Source organism: Triturus cristatus, chromosome 12 (genome assembly GCF_964204655.1).
Source record: "Triturus cristatus chromosome 12, aTriCri1.1, whole genome shotgun sequence".
Taxonomy (NCBI): Eukaryota; Metazoa; Chordata; class Amphibia; order Caudata; family Salamandridae; genus Triturus; species Triturus cristatus.
Genome location: NC_140595.1, coordinates 49,589,755 through 49,610,034, shown reverse-complemented (window position 1 = coordinate 49,610,034; position 20,280 = coordinate 49,589,755). Strand labels below are relative to the sequence as shown.

The 20,280-nt window shown below is 43.5% G+C and overlaps 1 protein-coding gene across 6 annotated transcripts in view; it reads left to right on the top strand.

Annotated features, from left to right (window-relative positions):
* Positions 1–20,280, top strand: part of PIAS4 (protein inhibitor of activated STAT 4) — a 132,879-nt gene that overhangs the window by 25,425 nt on the left and 87,174 nt on the right. For all 6 annotated transcript variants that reach the window (XM_085639074.1, XM_085639076.1, XM_085639079.1 and 3 more), the window contains one exon: positions 12,516–12,600. In XM_085639074.1, coding sequence (XP_085495200.1) covers positions 12,516–12,600 — 85 coding nt within the window. The remainder of the gene's footprint in view (positions 1–12,515; positions 12,601–20,280) is intronic.

The following is a 20,280-nucleotide window of genomic DNA, read 5'->3' as shown; positions in this document are numbered from 1 at the left end:
TAGTATCCTTGATACAATGGCTTTAGGTATTTCTGCTGAACGAATGCTATGAAGAACGTGATTACAAAGTCAAACTCAACAGTCGACTGGAGTCTTACTCTTATTTATTTGCCAGTTCAGTGAGGCAAAGTCTTGTGACACATCGACTGTGGAGAACCAACTTAAAATGTTCTCTGTAAATAGGTATCGAAAAAGACTATTCACAAACCTATTAGGGACAGTCACAAATGGTTTCCTTTTTCTGTGATTTTAGTCTATTTTAACTTTTGACGAGCTGCGATAATGCTCAAATGTACTTCTGAAATTTATGCAGAAGTCCTACGCATACACACAGATTGTTGCAGTGCGGACAATCTGCAGGAGCAGTTGTCTGGTTAATTGTCTTCTAGCTCATTCTGGCTCTTCTTTTCCATTATGATTTCTTTTTTTTCTGGTGCAAAAAGGGTGTTTCTGCGCCTTTATAATCGGGGAGTTTTCACACCCATTTTACGTATGTACCCACCAACTGTAGGTGTAGGGATTGTGTTTGAAAAAACACTGTTAGGATATGTTCATACACAAACTTAAACTTTGTGGGTGTTTGCAGCCTTCCCTGTTGTCACTTCTACCATCAAATAACTACCATAAAAAAATCTCCCAGCACAGCTGTTTAATCTTCTGCTATAAACGTCTGTAGAATACATCATGTTTCCATGACTCTGAATCTGCCTCTTGCACCTGCAGAAGGTATTTTGTTCTCTTGAAAACCCAGGGTAAATCAGGGCTAGCATATTTTTTACAAATGTACTTTGGTATCTGCGAATATCATCTGTTTACTTGGAGCACAAATAATTCTGCAGTTCTCCTGAATGTTCTAAAAAGAACCTGAAGGTGAGCCTGTTTACAGGTATCGTTTTTTTTTTTTTTTACATTTCAGGCATTCAGGTCCTTACATTGTGGGTATCTGCTTTATAGTCGTCCATCGTGAAGGAACTCTCCAACGACCTCCCACCTTCACAAGACCTGTGCGACTCACTGGCCACCACCTTCCATCGCAAGATCGCAGACATCCACGACCGCTTCAACACCGTCACCACCCCGGCAACCACTGAGACCCCCACTCCCACCAACCGCCTGATTTCCTGGACCAACATCAATGACGACGACATCATCAAGATCATGAATACCGTCCACTCCGGATCCCCGGAAGACCCCTGCCCACACCACATCTTCAAAAAAGCCAGCAGCACCATCGCACCCCATCTCTGGAAACCATCAACATCTCCTTCGAGACAGCGACCTTCCCGGAGAGCTGGAAGCACGCAGAGATCAACGCCTTACTCAAGAAACCCAAGGCAGACCCCAAGGACCTCAAGAACTTCTGACCCATCTCACTGCTCCTGTTCCCGGCAAAGATCATCGAAAAGGCTGTCAACAAACAACTGACCAGCTTCCTTGAGGAGAACAGCATTCTGGACCCGTCTCAGTCCAGGTTCCACAGCAACCACCGCACCGGAACTGCCCTCATCGCCGCCACTAATGACATCAGGTCCCTGCTAGACAACGGAGAAACCGCGGCCCTCATCCTCCTGGACCGGTCAGGCGCCTTCGACACTGTCTCCCACCGCATACTACGAACATGCCTCTACGACTCCGGAATCCAAGAGAAAGCCCTGGACTGGACCTCCTCCTTCCTCTCCAACAGAACAGTGCGTCCGCCTCCCCCCCCCCCCCCCCCACACCACCCACCACCCCTCTTCTGCTACAAAGCCACCAAGATCATCTGCGGCGTACCCCAAGGCTCATCCCTCAGCCCAATGTTGTTCAACGTCTACATGGCACCACTCGCCCACATCGCACGACGGCACGACCTCCTCATCATCTCCTACGCCGACGACACCCAGCTGATCCTCTCCCTCACCAAGGACCCCCACACCACCAAAACCAACCTCCACGAAGGAATGAAGGCCGTCGCCGACTGGATGAGGAACAACCGACTGTAGCTGAACTCTGACAAGACGGAGGTCCTCATCCTCGGATCCACCCCCTCGGCCTGGGACGACTCCAGGAGACCGACTGCACTAGGAACACCCCCCAACGCCCACCGATAAAGCACGCAACCTAGGGGGCATCCTCAACTCTACCCTCTCCATGACGAAGCAGGTCCACGCCGTCTCCTCCTGCTGCTTCAACACCCTCCGCATGCTTCGCAGGATCTTCAAGTGGATCCCCACCGAAACAAGGACGACTGTCACCCAGGCCCTCGTCAGCAGTAGACTGGACTACGGAAGCGCACTCTACGCAGCAGCCCCGGCCAAACTCCTGAAACTGCTTCCAACGCATCCAGAAGGCCACCGCACGCCTGATCCTCGACATCCCTCGCCACAGCCACATCACACCCCACCTGAGAGACCTACACTGGCTCCCTGTCAACAAGAGGATAACCTTGGACTCCTCGCACACAAGGCACTCCACAACACTGGACCAACGTACCTCAACAGCCGACTCAGCCTCTACACCCCCACCCGCCAGCTCCACTCTTCAGACCGCGTCCTCGCCACCGTTCCCCCCCCCCCCCTGCATCCGAAGAGCAGCAGCCGGCGGCAGATCATTCTCCCACCTCGCCGCTAATACATGGAACACCCTCCCCAAGCGCCTGCGGCAGACCGAAGACCTCCTAACCTTCAGAAGACTTCTCAAAACCTGGCTCTTCGAACAGTAGCAGCTCGCGCCTTGAGACCCTCGCGAGTATGTAGTGCGCTTTACAAATGATTTGATTGATAGTGATCAATTCTCTGTGTGAGTGAAGATAGCATCTATGTTTATTTATGAAGACCTGAGTTATTTTTTTCTTTTAAGAAGTTGTGTTTTTGACCACTGCCATTTTTTATTTTTGTTCTTGCAATTCTCAATCTGAAAAATTTGGAGCATATAACTACATATTATATGGCAAGAACCTCAAATTGAGGTCACTATTCAGCTTACTTGTTACGAAAGGTAGATTATATAATTGATTCTTCAATCTCTATTAAAATGTGTCAATTTTGTTAAACCATTTATAAACCAAAACGACATATTATAAGTCTGTTGCAGCATAAATTGTCGATTGGCATAGCCAGTCAGACGTTTCACTCTAGGACGAAAAAGCAATTTAATAAACCGAATTGTCGATAATTTAAAATTCTCCTCAGATTGCCTTAAGAAGTTCTGCCCATGAATGCATTAAAACAAATTCCAGTTCAGATATTGCTTGTTAAGTTAGGATTTCCTAGAAAGGGATTAGGCAGTTCCCTTCAAAGAGCTGCCCAGCATGTTGTACTCTTGACTTGGACCATTACTCCACAAATAAATCTTGAAACAATGTGGGAAAGTAAGGATTGGCCAATACCAAAGTATATATTTGGAATAAATCATTTCACTGAGATGTATTGCCAAATGTAGACAGCTGGGGGTGTTAAACTTTGTTTGAAATAAAAAAGGGTCTTTAAAAACAGTATAGATTGTATTAAAATAAAGTGTCTGTAAAAACCAAGAGTGCTTAATAGATAAGACCTCTGAAAGTCTGTCCGCTAAGGAGGAGTAAAATTAAATTGAATATTAGGTAGGGACAATCCTCCCTTGACAGTTGAAAGCTGTAAATGTTTTGAAACTAAAAACCCACCATTCCATGAAATATTTACTCCTTTTGTTTATTCAGCTGAATCTGCCAACAAGACTTGTGCTGTAGTCTTCCTTCGGTTGATATTATACACCTCTTTCTCACATGCCATAAACATGTTTTTGGGGGGGTAAATGCATAGAGTAATGGGGTAAAATTGAGCTCTTCACCTGCAATAATTCTTGGCACATCCTCAATTAGTCTCTCAATATACACCACTGGTATATTATCCTATAAAAATGTACTAGTTTGGTTGTGCATTAATAGGTCATGGCTCGCTTACCAAACCACAAAATGTTGTTTATGGTGGCCACAGTTCTTAGATGTAAGGGGGCTGGAGTTATGCATTACCTATGAAGATCGAACATGCAAACAGCTTAGAAGCATGTGGGTGCTTTTAACTAAATGGTTAGAATCACTGAATAATTGGAATATGTACTATTTTTTTTTTTTTGTCAGATTATTGATCCAAGATAAATACAATCAGTATTAATTGTTTTGGAATTATTACTCTTACCTTGATGAATTAGAATCTGTGCAGGATGTAAAGGAGGTGATTTTATCACTTTTTGCCTTATGCAAGATCTTAACCTTTCAACAGCAAACCTAATCACTTTGTATCTTCCCACAATATTTCAGTAGGGCCCCTTGCGCTCTTTTCAAATCCAGGGTTGTCGTATGTCGAAAGGCAGTCTAGCTACACTAATTAATTCAACGTAATCTTTTTGTCCAAATAATACCATACATATCTGTGGTGTGGGCAATTTTCACATGCATTTCTCTATTTCATCCTTGATGACTGAACAGGACGCCAGTCCTGGAGAAAATGGGAGTGTCTGAGACAACTATGCAATTAATAGTACTGAGTTCTTGAAAGTTCACCCTGCATCAATAGTGGAATGCTGGAACGTTGTCATTTGTCTTTATTCATTGAAACTTATGCACTTCTGGATAGTTTGGATGCTGACCTCCAGGATGTGGAATCCCTATCGCCTGACCCCGGGATGTATTGTTTGACTTCAAGAACAAGTTCATGTTTATTTAGTCCACAGAACAAGTAGATCAAATGACTTGAAGTCCAACCATTAGGCTGCACGTTTATAATACCACAGTATGGATTTGTGGGAGAGGATTGTTTTCTACCCTGACAAGATTTGTATCTATTTGTAAATGTTGTCCAAATTGTTTTTCATTAATGTTAAGTCTTTACTAATTGTGCATTTAATGTAAGGAAATGAAGTTGACTGTGCGCTCGGATTGCATTACGGGCTGGGGCTCCCTTTTCAAAGGTCTACATTTTTGCAAAATGTATCAATTTACAGCTGTTTTTAATGCTTCCTGTAAGTTTGTGCAAAGGTGGGAATTAGGAGCTGTGCTTAAACTGAGACTAGTTTCGTAGGTCTGATGTAATGAAATACTGCCATCATTTGTCACCTCAATGCTTGGCAAGGAAATGGACAAGTTGCTGTTTATTTTTTCAGCACAAGATTTTTGAAGCATCATGCCCCTTGGACAAGTAGATATTATGATTCAACACCCTAGTCACCTTTAGGAGTTATCGAGTCGGGAACATTGGTTCCTGCTAGGATCACTGGTCCATATTGTGTTGGTAGCTTAACAAACATGTTCTCCAAATGGAGATTCAAAATAGCACACAATTTTCTGGGAAGTACATACTGTGGTACTGGACACGGTGCAACCACGTTTTTCTTTGTAGATCACTTGCTAGGCCTGTGCCACACACATTTAATCCTCAGTAGGATGAAGAAGTTCCACAGTGGAGACCGAATACTGAACCTCAACAAATCAGGACATTAGAAATGCTGTCTCTGGACCTCTTGATACCTCCTCAGAAAGAGGACATTCTGGTCTCTGGCTAGCAGGAACTGGCAGCTTGGTACCCTGGTATGCAATTTCTGCTGGCAGGAAGAAATTGTTGCTCACACCTTTCCTCTCATTTCTGCAAGCTATGTTGTTAGTGGTGACCCTGTCCTGTGAGATTATTCTGTTCCAAAATCTCAAATTTCTCTCAATAGAAAGAGCTGATATTCAGCAGTCATCCATTGCTGCTGACCAAGGAGAGGAGCAAGTAAGTTTTTACAGCTCACTGTGTTCTCACCTGATACTTCTGGTCCTGAACCACTGAAGGTTGGTGTGTTGGACATAATAGAGGACTGTAGAAACTTGAAGCAGCTAGCATGCCATGTACCATAAGGCAGCTTTTACTGTTCCCAAAGTAAGAAACGTCCTCTTCTATCATCCCAGTACATGAATTGCTTTCGTACCAACTGATGTTGTGGCAAATAATAGTTCTCAGTCTAACTTCAAGTCCAAGACTTAGAAAAGATCAAGATCTTTATCTTAGCGTATAATCAAAAATGTTGCATTGGCTATTAAAACGCAACCTTTTATAACAAGGCATGCACATGCCTGGAAACACAATGCTGTCCTTCTCAAGTTCCTATCTCATCCCTTTGAACTCCAATGCCAAGCTGACATCACTTCTGCAAGGTACTGGTAAGATTTAGGGTTTTCTACAGAAGAATTGCATCTCCAGTTTAAGAACCACCATCCCTTGGACACAAATAGTTTGTAAGGGTGTGTTATTGGAATTCTACTTCGAGCAACCTGTTCGTTGTGTGTTTTTTTTTTTTTGTTGTTGTTTTTTTTATCACCTAGAGGGTAGATCTGGAAAAACATTCCATATATTCTTTTACCGTGATAGAATATCAAACATTATTTTTATTCAAACCAAAAAGTCCAATCGGCTGTCTGTCCCTTGTTAGAAGTGGCTAAATGAGTCCATTACCAAGCAGAGGTTTCACACTGGTTGTCGACCTGTATCACCTCTGCCATAACAAGTTGGATAGTCCGTTTGTGTGGAAACTTGCTACCCTCTTGCACAAGAAGCAACAGGCCACTTGTTTCCAAAGCACTGGTTTTTATGCATCCTCAGCACTGTCTAGAGGGCGGCAAGCAGTATACAGTATCTAGTTTCTTTCCATCTCCCTTACTGTATTTATAATACTGATTGTCTGTCTTCAGTCATGTACATCCTTTTAAGATTCTGCCCTGTTGACGAGTTGTTGCAGTTCTTTAGTGTTGGTATCTTAAAGTTGGAAGCATTGCTGTCTCTTCTATTAGGCAACCCCACAATCGGTTTACTCTTGCTTTAAAAATCTGAAATTCCGTTATCTGTAGGGAAGTGAAGTGTATGCCTTTTCACCTCGTTGGCTGCAGTGCAGATCAAACTATGGAAGGACAGCTACAGAAATCATTGTGTTTATTTGTCTTGCTGCTGCCGCATGCCGAACATTTAAGGTTGAGGATTCCTAACCTAACTGGGAATAATCCAAGCGTTTGATGCAGTAGTGAATTACAATAGTAGGCAAGGTTTCCTCCACTCCCTAACTATGCTTTATGTACTTGGATGCACTTTTTAGGAGCTGTTTCCAAACTTGAAAACTGTTGGCAAGGTTTCATGCTCCTTCAGCTCTACTGCAGAGACACAGGTCTGCAAGATTAACTGACACTAAGCAGACAACCTTTTATGTACATGTGGAGTTTAGCCTAAAATAATTGGAACCAGCTATTGGGGCATGTCCCTGTGTGCTGCAATAGGTAGACAAGAGAGGTGGCATGATATTGTAGCAAACTATCATTTTACAGACAGTAAATTTCCAAGAAATGGCCAAAAACCTACCCACTACCTTGCAGCTTCATTGATTAAACTGTATAGTGTATTAACCATGTTCTGTGAAAATTGGGTTTCAGAAAACCTTTATCATTTTGCACATTACCTAGTCATATTTTGAGATTTCTTTTCTCCATCACATAGAAGTACAAAAAATGGGCTTTCACGACTACTGAAATATATTTTGAAATGTTTGTTCAGTTGACTTTTTAGGTATTTAAATGTATGTTAGGAAAAACGTGATTCCCAACAGCCTTTCATTTCACACAGCAGGTCAGACAGTTCACTTTACAAAATCCTGAAACTCTGCAGTCAGAGAAGGACCTTTTTCTAAGCAGAGCAAATGTGACAGTATAAAAACAAAATGTAAAGGCATCTTTATTGCTCCTTAACTTTTTGACTGAACAGAACATCTGTTCTTTGCCACTCGCCAGAATGAGTGAGTAGGTCATAAATATAGCTCGACCTGATAAAATCTGACTGGCTATAACTAGTGGGCGAGTAGATATTTCGAGTCCTGTTGAGATCTGTCAGTTCAGTAATAGTGCATGAAAGCCACCTTTTTCCGTAGCTCCGGTCTGGTCTACATCCAGTTGCACAAACCTTTTACTGTGGTGGGTGAATTGGAGCCTTTGAATTATCCATCTAATAATCCATAGATTAAGAAATGTTAAAGTCCTAGATGTTTGTAGGAAAGTGCCCTTTTTGTATTCACCCCACACTTTTTCATTTCTCCATTGCTGATGCTTATGACTCTGAAAGTGCACTGGAGCCTGCTAACCAGGCCCGGTGCGCTCCCTAAATATAATGCATGTGAATTGGTAACCCCGAGGCCTTTAACCCCCTTTATAAGTCCTTGTTAAGTGTTACTAGTGGTACCCCAGGGCATGGGATTTAAAGGGGTCAACCAGGGCCTGAAGCAGTGATTGAGCCACCCCGAGTCACTCAAGTAAACAGATGACAGCTGACCCGCCATTACGGACTGCTTGAGCAGTGCAAACTGCTAAAATCGACTTTGCCCTCACCTTCAGTAGCAAAGTCACAGTACTATTTTTAATATACACCAGTCACCCGTAAGGTAGGGATCCTGAGCCTAGGCGGCAGGGTGCATTATATTAAAGGTGTGGACATGTAAGTGCAAGCTTGTATGTCCCCGTAGCAGCCTCTTGCCTTTAAGGGATACTACAGGGAGCCATCTGATAACCTGGGCTGTCACCTGGGCATCCTGTGGTTTCGAGCTCCATTACAGTCCCACTTAAATATATCCTGTCTGGTATCGAACAACTTGTCTCATCAAATCCGACCTTTTTCCAAAGTCAGATTTAATGTGACATGCACCCATGTGGGCTACAGCTACCTTAGAGGTTGCCAACCCAGCAGTGGCGTCTGGCACTGATCGGCGGTGTCGGGGCAGGGATTCCGAAGGGAAGGGGGTAAATAAAATGAAAAATTAAATAAAACTTACCTCCTGTCCGTGTTGCCTTGTCCTTCTCGTCACGTCCCTTCACACTCTGCCCTTAACAGGAAGGACCCAAGAAGGCACCCCTGAACCAATCACAACGCTGCAATGCAACGTTGTGATTGGTCTGAGCGCCGTGAGCTCACTGGTTCTGAGATCAGACAGGGAATGTGGGCTTGGGCATGTTCTCCACCCAGGCTGGAATGCTGCCTGGGTGGAGAACATGCTATGTGCTCATGAATGTTTGGCCGGCCCAAGACTACCTGGAAAACATTTATGCGCACGAGTTAAAACAGCCCCTGTTTTGGGCCTTTTACTCCTGGATCTGGTTTGCATAATATCCAGTCATCTCGGCTGGCATAACATTCTGTATTTTTGAAGAAAATAAGGGACTGATAGCGCTTGAAAGACCAACCTTTCAACTCGTCTGGGCGGCTGTAAACTGATAGGCTTTTAAAGCATCCTGCGCCTTTGAGCTGTTCAGGTTATAGAGTTACTCATGACAACTTTTTGAAGCAGTGAATCAATCTCAGACATTTATAAAGCGCACGGCTACTCATAGTGTGTTCCGGAGCTGCTGGACTGAAGCCACGTTTTCAGCTTACGTTTGAAAGATCCTGCATCTTTGATCATCCGAAGATGCTTAGGCAGAGAGTTCCACCCCCTCGTTGCCAACACATCGAAAGAGGAAATCGCCTCCTCTTCTCTTAGGCACAATTGTCAACAGACAGTCTGAGGAGCGCAGAGCTCTAGAAGTCTGATATTGCGGGAGCCTCTTACATAGATATTTAGGTCCAAGTCCGTAGTAGACTCTTATGTTCTAACATCAGTCCTTTTACTCTTCCCTTAATGGGCAGCCAGTGCAATTCCCTAAGATGTCTTTGAATAGAAGTATACTTACGAATCCTAAGCAGGAGCCGAGCAGTCGCATTCTGTACCAACTGGAGTCTCTTTAGGAGGTACTTCGGGAGACCCCAGTAGAGAGCATTAGTGTAATCCAGCCGTGAAGTTTATGATGGTATGGATCAACAGCTTCTGACAGACAGTAGGTAAGACCAACACAAACTTCATCAACATCCGCAGAACGCCAAAGCATATGCAGACCACGCTCTCCACAGTGGTTTAAAGTAGAGGTTGCTGTCAAATTTTATACCTAAATTCCTAACAACTGTCGAAGGCGATGGTGGGAGAGGAGATGAACTAGGCCCCCCCCCCCATCCCATAGTGGTGACGGGGAGCCAAAAAACAGAAACTCCGTCTTGCTAGTACTACATTGGAGATTGCTCTGGAACACTGCCTTCAGGCAAGAATTCGTCCTGGGCAAATGAAATATCCTCATTCCATGCCAGGATCATCTGTGTGTCTTTGGCGTAGGAGATTAATTGAACACCGTATGATTACAACAAGGATGCCAAAGGTGAGAGGTATACATTAAACAAAGTCTGACTTGGAGCAGAGCCTTGGGGGACCCCAAATACCAGAACTTTGAGTACAGACACAAATTGCATCCATAACAATTTATACCCTGCCCCATCAAAAAGGATCTGAGCCATGACCATGCAGCCTAACCTAGCCCCACTGCCCACAGAAGCTGCAACAGGATAGACTGGGCCAAAGTGTCAAAAGTTGCCGAGAGGTCCAATAGCAGTAAAGCCACCTACTTTCCACACCCAATTTTGATAATGTCAAACTTCAACATGGGCCGTTTCCATACTAAAAACCAGACAAAAACGGATTGAGATGGATATAGCTGCTGATTGCCCGACAGATAGCTAGAGAACTGAACATTAATCAGTTGTTATAGGATTTTTGAGAAAGCAGTTAGCAGAGAATTTGGTCTGTAAGGAGCAAGAACCGTTTTGTCCGCCGAAGGTTTCTTCAGTAATGGGATCAGTTTTGCTCTTTTCCAACAATTTGGAAAATAGCCTGCCGCAGAGACTCATTTAATAACCAAGTTAGAACCGGGTTAATGACCTCAACATTAGAGGCGGGAATCTACGGTGAACATGGATCGCCTGGAGACCAGACTTACAAGCTTTAAGAGCAAATGTGGAGTTTTGAAGAGAAATGGGAAGGAACTCTGTTACGGTGCAAAAGGCATCTTCAGCAACTAAAAAGTCCTGATGTTCCTCTTGACCTGTAAACTTTACTGAAGTTATGGCATGTTCCCTTCAGAGTCCCTACAATACCCCAGATTTTGTCCTGACGTGTTAGACGCAATCATTCACCTAGAGATTATCCTTTTGCTCAGTGTTGTACTAAGAAACCTAGTATGTGATTATTTTTTTTTTTTTTTTTTTATGTGCTTATTTCATTGGTTTTTAGCACACAGACATAAGGTGCTAAATAAGAAGTGTGGCAACAATGCAAATTGGTTCTGGTAGTTAACTCCCAACACTGGACAAGCACTCCTTCCAGCAGATCAGTCTTTCTTCAGTGTTCTGGTTGTAATAAATAAGGTGAGCTAGGATGTTCCTTGAAGTAGAATTATGTTAGTGGGCTCTCTTTCTGCCTTTAGCTTTAAAGGGCTTTGATAGCATGGTTTTGAACAGATCTATTACTCTGTTTATGATCTGCTAAATCTATTGGCTTCATCCTAGACCAGTGCTTTACCGTGGCTGAATATATCCATGTACACAGTCCGCTAAATAACGTCTGCATAGCATTGCTATTTTAACTATTTTTTGGCCTAGTGTTGTCTGGATTGTGTTGATGCAGTAAGTGATGGGCTTGCAGCTCTACCGAAATTATCCCTTATGCACTTATGTGCTGTGATGTATCCTGCAGCTTGGATTTTATGAGTAATGAAGTTTGGAAACTTCTACTCCGCACTCACAGGTTGACATTCTGTGTTTTTTTTTGTTATTTTTTTTTTTTTTTTTTTTTTTTTTTTTTTTGAGGGCTTCTTTTCAAAGCATCCTGCCACACACATTGGGCAGTGTAGTGTAAAAACGCTGTATTTTTAGCAGGGAAGTGAAATTCTCAGGGGATGTCTACACTTAGGATCACTCTCTTTCAAGGGTACTTGCATTTTATCAATACAGGATACAAAAAACAGTCCCTTTCTGATTATGGTGAATGATTTGGAACAGTTGGTCTTGTAATTTCAACTGTGCATTGGTTAGATTTCAGAACAAAAGCTTATTTGTTGGCCGTTAGACTTTTGTGTTTACTTTAGAGCAGTGGATTAATGTTAGTGTTATAAATTAAACTTAATTGACCCATTGGGTATATTCTTACAAAAAAAACTAAGTGCTGATGTTAGCCACTGATAAGTCAATGGCTGATGCATAAAGATGCTGGAGACAGATGGTATCTGAGTGTCTATTCTGCCTTGATATTCCACCATTGGATTCTCTAGCATGTTACAGAGACCTAATGGTTATCGTTATCCGCTAACTGGGTCTTTACTTCATTTCTTGCTAACTAGGTCAAAGAATAGCTGTCAGCTGCTCATGTTTTTATACCCTTTCATGAGTAAGTTCACAGTTTGACTGGAAAATTGAAGTGGCAAGGTTTGATTACTCCATTAAAACTAAACTAATTCTTGAATGCATAATGCACTGCTTTGCAGCACACTCTCTTGTTATTGGCTAGTCTGTTGGTTCCATAGTGGCTACATAATCATATTCTGTGCTTCTGGCCTATACCAAATGCCGTTGCAGAGGTTAGTACATCAGTCTGTCCGTGTACTTAAATGTTCTTTTTGTCCTCGTTATTTTCAGTTGCTCAGAACAGCGAGAAACTGCAGGATAGCCCGTGTATCTTTGCACTGACTCCGAGACAAGTGGAGCTGATCAGAAATTCCAGGTATGGAACCTACCTCAATACTCCTTATCTGTAATTGTTAGTATTTGTGTGTTGCAGAACATGGGAGATGTTTGTACCTGCGATGGGTTCTGTGAGGTGTATCTAGTGAGGAATATATGAATCCTCTTTCCAGAGCATGCTGCTACCGCATTGGGAATCCTGGTGCTACGGGCTAGAGCTGTAGGCAGTGACAGTTTCTTTTGATTATTAAATACTAGGTTCAAAGATTTTTTTTTTTTTAAATCAGAATACCGGTTCTGAAGGGCATTGTTGTATATCCTGCGGCAGACTATTCCAAAGCTCAAGTGCCACAAAACCAAAAGTGTTCATCCTGATGGACAAGTTTGAAGCAGGGAAGCGATGCTAGATTCAGATTAGTGGGATGTAGCATCTGCGTGGGGAAATGGGGGATGGACTAGATCTCAGTGGCAAACCGTGCCTTTTTTGGAAAAGGTTCTGTACATAAAGGAGTGTGCCTTGAATTTAATGTTATGAATGGTAGCCAGTGTAGCTTTTCAAGGTGGTTTGAAATAGGCTGATGTGAGAGATGTTAGATTCGCCTGCTGTTGGTGAAGAATATAATGCAGAATACTAAGGTACAGTGAATTGCTATAGTGCAGGCATAAGGTGACCAAGGCTTGCACCACGGTTTACCAAGAAGACATTGGAAATAAAGGAAGAATTTTCCTGAAAGCTCTTAGCAGGCCAAGACAGGTGGTAGCTACTTTTGAGATATGGAAGTTAAAGGAAAGATTGGAGTTGAGCCAAACTCCCAGATGTTTCGCAGTAAAACACGATTCAGAAGGCTGGCCCAACTTTGGGGGGCAACAGCTGGGTGGCCCGATTATAGATTTCTTGCTGAACAGCAGCTCTTACAATTCGTTGCCCTTAAGCCTTAAACAGTTGGTAAGTATTTACACAGGCAGAGTGTGTGAAGTTGCTACACTTTGTTATTGGATAGTCTTAAAAAGGAGTGGTATCAAGGAGTGTAATCCTTGGTCCCGACGAAAGCCACAGGGAAGGATGGCTTGAAACCTGTAGACCATGTAAAGAGGGGTAATTAAAACTGAACATTCGTTTCTACATTTCTTCCCTTTTTATACATACAAAGGACTGAATAAAGCATAGCTTTCATACCCAGCAGGTGTTTTTAATTCACAATAAAATCCCTCCAATTCACCATCATTTGGTTTATACCATTCAGTGCTCCTGTGTATCTTGCAGGTAGCAGGACGCCCGTTCCGCAGTGAAACCGTAAGAACCCTATGATGAAGCATGCCACCAAGGGGTAACCATGGTGGGAAAAGGTTATAAAAAAAAAATATATATATTAAAAAAAGCCTTTCTTTTTTCTCCCTGTATGAGGTTTAACGCACACTATGGAGTATCAGCACCAAATTACCATCTTGGTCAACAATGGAGGGTATGTTTTCTGGCACTGCCAGCAAAGCAATTGTAGGAAACTGGGTACTAGTTACATTACCTCCCACCACACACACTTTTTTTCTGGTACCTGATGAAACTTTGACTGTTCCTGCTAACCAGATCCCCCAGAACCAGTGTTCCTTCCCTAAAACTGTACATTTGTTTACCCAATTGGCAATACCTATAGCACCCTCCAAGTCCCTAATAAATCTTACCCCTGGTACCTAGGGCTTGAGGTACTAAATCACCCCTACCGCAGGCCTAGCAGCCCTAAGGCAGGGTGCTTGATATTACATGTGAGGGCATACCTGCATGAGCAGAAATGCCCCTGTGCTGGCCAGTTCTATCCCTGCCATTGCAGGTGGCCAGGGAAGGCTTTTTAAACCATGTACTGGACACTGGTGTGTAAAAGTTACCCAGCTACATGATGGCTCCACTGAAGAGAGGGATGTTTGGTATCCAACATCTCATATTGATAAACCCACGCTGATTCCAGCGATATATTAATCAATACAATCACCCAGGGGGCACATGGGAGGTGCCCCCTGAAAACCTACCAGATTCTAATGTGCTCACTGACTGGTTTCTGTCAGCTTTTCACCCGAGACACTGTTCTGACCTCTTAGGTTGAGAGCCTCTGCTCTCGGGAGGCCTAGGACGAAAACCTGTCCGAGAAGAGGGTGTAACACCCCCTCCCACAAGATGAACTGTTGATTAACCTCCCCAGGCTGGAAAGCTTCAAAGAGCTGTCTCCTTTGGATTGCAAGCCTGCCCCCTCACAGGAGAGGGAGCCTCCCCGTTGTCCAGGATCCCCTTGCACCTGGACAGGCAGGAAAATTAGTGAGTCCGGTAGGTGTGCCACTCCCCAGCTAGTACCACCCCTAAGGTGGGCTAATCTGAAGTAGACACGATTTTTCAGAAGTAGCCATCTGTGATGGCATACTTAGGAATTCCGGGACAGTGTTATGACTACTTCCCACAGGAAGTGCTCATATAGGGGGCTTAGTGACCCCCAAGGGTCAGTAGCCCATTGGTGCCAGGTACTCCCCAAAATACTGAATTTAGGGGTGTGTAGGGTAGCCGCCAAAGAAGCAGATTCTGATGACCTAAGAAGAAAGAGTATCCAGAAACGCAGCAAAAGCGGAAAGGATAGAATAAGCACCTGACCTGGTACCAGCGCTGCTGGCCTGACTCGATCCCTCGTTGAAAAACTGTGCAAAAGTCGACTCGTCCTGCAGCTGTTGACTCCAGAAACTTTGAATGACTGCCTGTCTTCGATAAAGAACCAACATTTCCCGTAGGACAGTGGAACTATTCCTGCATCTTGCAGCAACTCCAAAACCAAGGACTCTGAGGTCTCTGGTGCTGCCAAAACCAGACACCTGAAGCCACTGCTGCTCCTGTTGCTCCAAGCCCAAGTCGAAGTGGACCAGCCCGGGTCCACTGTAATTTCACCCTTGTGGACCCTCTGGCGTTGCCTGCAGCCTCTACACACCGGCCTGCTCTACTGCGACTGCTCCGGTAAGGAAAACCCTGAGGACACCCCTGCACCTGTCGCCCCTGGGCTGTGGATAAGAGTACCAAAGGTGTCCCTATGACAGAGTATTATGAGACCTGAGTCCCCCCTGTAGGTTCAGTCCATCTGGCCTCTTAGCCAGAGCCTGCAGCCTCTTTTCGCAGAGACCGATCTCTGTTGAATAACATTGGGCTCTCCATGCGATTTTACACCCTGCACCCAGCCGCCCTCGTGCCGCTGGTGGTGTACTGTTGATGCTGCCTTGGACCTTGCCCACCACTCACCTGAACCTCCGGGAGATTGGTCCAGGAATTAAGGTGTGTACTATGCCTATTTGCAGAACTTGTTCTTCCTTCTATTGGCATAACATTGAAGAACTCAAAAATTGCACTTTATCCACTTTTTGAACTGAAAAGAATTTATATTTAAAAAAGTACCTGAACGATTTCTCTCCAAGGCCTTAAATTTGTGTGCATCTCTTTTTTTGAGTCATGTGCTCTCAGTTAAACCTAAGGCTACTCAACCACACTACCCCTAATAGAGCACCCTGGGCTGGCTAGAGCTAGCCACTGTCCATTCATAAGGGACCCCCTGGACTCTTTACACGTATATCGGATTTTTGATTTATCGCGTTAGCCAGCTTCCTACAGTAGTGTTGGTACGGTGTCCCGTCATAAAGCAGGACTGGGTGATGTCTAGCAGCATATAGGTCTTACGATATTGAGAGTTGAAGATTAACATGCCTTTCAAATATTTTTGAAGAGGAATCGTATTTAAAGAGTGTTGGGATCTCTGATGGACTTTTTCAGCAGTGGGATCAACTTGACCTATTTCTATGGAGGGAGCCATAGGTCAACTTAATGAAGTTGTGTTAAAGCTGGTCAGTTTGGGTTGTCTTCAGGCGTATAGCTATGCAGTGGGAAGAGGTGGAGCAACAGATCGTAATAGTATTCAAAATAAGGTATCAAATTATTTGATTGAAGTTGCTCTGGTGAAGCTGTTATATTTTGGGTGGTAGCAGCAGGATTAATCAGTTAGCTATAACAAAAACTTTTCTGGGCGAATTACTGGCAATATCAATTGTCAAGGTGTAGAACGCGACCACATACTGCAGTCTTCAAGGATGAGCCAAACATCCTAAAATGGAGGCTCCCCTAACTGTGTAGGTTCTTCAGACTTTGGTTCCTCTTCATTTTGCTGTATCAAGCTCATAATACATGTAGGGCATTGCTCGGCAAAGGTAATTTATGATAAGGGATGGGGGCGGGGAAGAGATTACAAACTTAGTTACTTAGTCTGGCATTTTCCCAGGAGCGGGACCAAGCACACTCTACACACAAGGCAAAAAGACCATCAAATAGCAACCAAGATACTTTCATCTGTACTTGAATGTTTGACCTTTCTTCAGTTCCCCAATCCTTTACTGTGAAAGAGCAGGTCATTCTTGAGTTGACATTACAAATGATAGTATTAAGACTAATGTTTGCCAAACTTTATGTCAGGAGCCCACTGCAGTGGGTGAAAGACGCATGCTTTGAGCCAAAAGAAAATAAGTGTGTCACTATACATATAAAAGGTATCTCTGGCCCTTTTTGGCACTTTGGGACCCCTCTCATGGGACCCATAGTTCAATCATAATTTTCCAATAATGAAAATGTCATTTATAATTTTTGTACTGGGGTCATTTAGAGCAAGGGATTGAGGTTTTACACTGTGCTAGACCCGTAAGCTGAATGCATTGTTTTTAGGTCTCGCCTGAGCCAGCGCATTCGGGGTTTTGAAAGTGCTACCCCATGCTTTGGCTGGCCTAGCGCTTGCGTTCATGCGCGCAGCCGCCATCTGTCTTTCACGGGTCATTAAGTGAAGTGCATCGCGATCACTTTCACTTTCGCAGCGCAGAGGCGCCGTCTGGCATAACTCTCGCTCTCCCTGTGCGCGTGCGCACCACTCGCGTTTTCAGGTTCTTTCTTTCTCAGCATATACTTGTTAGATGAGCCGCCATGGTTGCACAAGACAGGGCGGCGCACTTAATGCAGAGGTACAACATGTATATAATAAGATGCTAAGAAGGAGAAAATCCGCCTCTGACATTTCAGGATATGTTTTTGTGCCTTTAAATAACACGAGTGGCGCGAGAAAAATCTATTTGGGCAGTACTCGTAACCCTCTCCCAATTAAACCATTCCAGACATTGGCGAAGAGAACTAATGAGCTTTTCATGTAAATCACGCAATTTCCAGTCAAATTGTCCTTCCACCTACAGGCACTTGCGCGGAATAGCAATGAAGGCAGGGCTTGGAGAGCCGGGGCTTTGCTTCCCCTGATTTGTAGCTAGACTCCACCGCCAGCTTCTCTTCCGGTCACCGACGTGAGATGAACCATTTCAGAGCGAAGCCCGCTTGGGCGAGAAACAACGCGAGCTTCCTCTAAGGAATGTTTACATCCCCAGACTTGGGGCTTTCAGACATTATTGAAAATGTTAGCATTCCTAATAAATGCGGGATCGAGCTGCATAGCGCTGCAAGTAATGGAGGCATCCATCAGCAAAGACCTGGAAAAATGATTGCCGTGCATGGCAATGTATAAATAATGTGAATGTGAAATGAATTTTTTTTTTAAAGCATGTTCAGTGCTGCCCAGAGGTGGCAGTTTGATGGCAGCAAAAGCCAGAGGGATCCACATTATCAATGATTGAAAATAATGCATGGCTGCTAATTAATCTCCTACAAAGTGCCATATTATATTGGAACTGTACAGTAACTGATATCTTCTGACACGTTTTATGGACCTCTGACTGTTCCTAAAAATGCCAAGGGTAGCTGCAAGCAGTCGTTCGGAGATTGCTCCGCCTGAGGGTAATTTAAAATCCTTACATTTCCTTCCTTCTCTTTATCCTTTTTTCAGTATTTTGTCTTTGTCTCCATCTTTCTTCCTGTCTTTCCCATCTTGCTTTACTTTCTCTTTTCATACTTTCTGTATTTATTTTTTGGTACATCCTTCTTTTTCTTTGTTTTTATCTTTACTTCCAGTCTCCATCGTTTTTTTGTCTTTGTCCTTACTTTCTTTATCAGTCCATTCTTCCTTCTCACATCCATCAATCAACTGTATAATGTGTTTCCATACATTCTTCTCTCCATCAATCCCTTCACCCTCCTGTCCATCCATCGATCACTGCATCCATTCATCTATCCTCTGTGCCTTCCTCATTCATCACTCTCGCCATCCATCCCTGCATGCATCTATCTTTCTCTGTCCTCCCTGCCCACTCCAGGTTAGCATACCTGTAGTCGGTCTGCTGTGTGATTTTGTGATTCTCTCAGATACAAATAACCTGCAGTTTATATAGTGTTTTATGCAGCCATTTTAAAGCACTCCGAGATGTTATTATTGTATGTAAGGATACTTGGTTCAATAACCTTGGCTGATGTAGACGAAGTCAGCCTTTGTGGATTTCAAACGTGTGACTTCCTTATTCCCACATATCTAGGAGTGAGTGCCTAACTGACTTAGCAAGCCTACCATCATGTTAAATGATTACAAGATCACTGTTCAATATAGAAATGTAGCTATATAGTGTTTCCACTTGAATACTACTCTGCCCATGGCTGACTGTCCGGATCACTGAAGAAACATTTAAGATAAATCCCAGGAATAGCTCACACATCACGCCATGATACTGAAAAGCCATGGGTTTAGGCTCTAGGGAGAAAGTGAAGATTACAGGCGGACGCATACGTTTTACAGGAAAGGTTCTTCTGCAGGGCACTTCCTTTTTCGTGCCCACTGGAATGTTTTGTTACAACCTAGCCTTAGGCTACATATACTAACCTGAAGATGTCAAAAGAGCACCCATGGTCTGGAAAGCAACGATTCATTACCCTCAAGCCTTTATGGCACAGAGGTCTGTGAGAGGCCTATGAGTCAACAGAGCTTCGTCAATAGCTTTTGCTTTTGGCTAGATGTTTTTATTTTCTTTATTTTTGAAAGTTAAATACATTGTAAAAGACCTTTTTATATGCAAAATGTAATCAATCAATATATAAACTTTATTCGGCTTTAGAAATACCCTAAAAGGGAACAAATCATTATATATACATCAGTTAAAAAGCCGACCTCAAAAAGTTACAACAAATGTTGTGTAAGTAATAAAAATAAATATAAAAAATGCAATTACAAACCACCAATACAATTATGAAGAAAATTTCTAAAGAAGACATTACGAAAACAGGGGTTAGCTGAGACACCCAAGGCTATTAATCACAACTAAATCGAAGGCTGGCAGCAGCTTAAAACCAGCATTGGCATAGCCAATAGGTCTCGTTTTTGGGACCTTATAAGTGTTTAGCCATGCAACAGTTGGTGGTGTTGCACTAAGGATATTGTGCTGCATACCTAAATACTTATAAGGTCCCAAAAGCGAGACCTATTGGCTATGCCAATGCTTGTTTAGGTCTCGCGTGGCGTTGCAGTGCAAAGCGCTGCTTGCCTCGGCGAGAGATTTTGTAAGAGGGATTTCAGAAGGGTGCTTGAAGCCCCGCCACTCATTTCCATTGGTTGGCGTCACCTTTTATGGTAAACGGTGGGCTGCCATTGGAAATTTAGCTTTTTGGGTTGCCTTTTTTTCGCCTTTTGGTCCGGCCCATCCGGACTGGATCGCCTGCTTCACGGCTGCCGTGAAGCAATTTCTTATCTTTATGAGGCTGTTATATAAACAAGCCGTGAGATCCAGTCCGGATGGG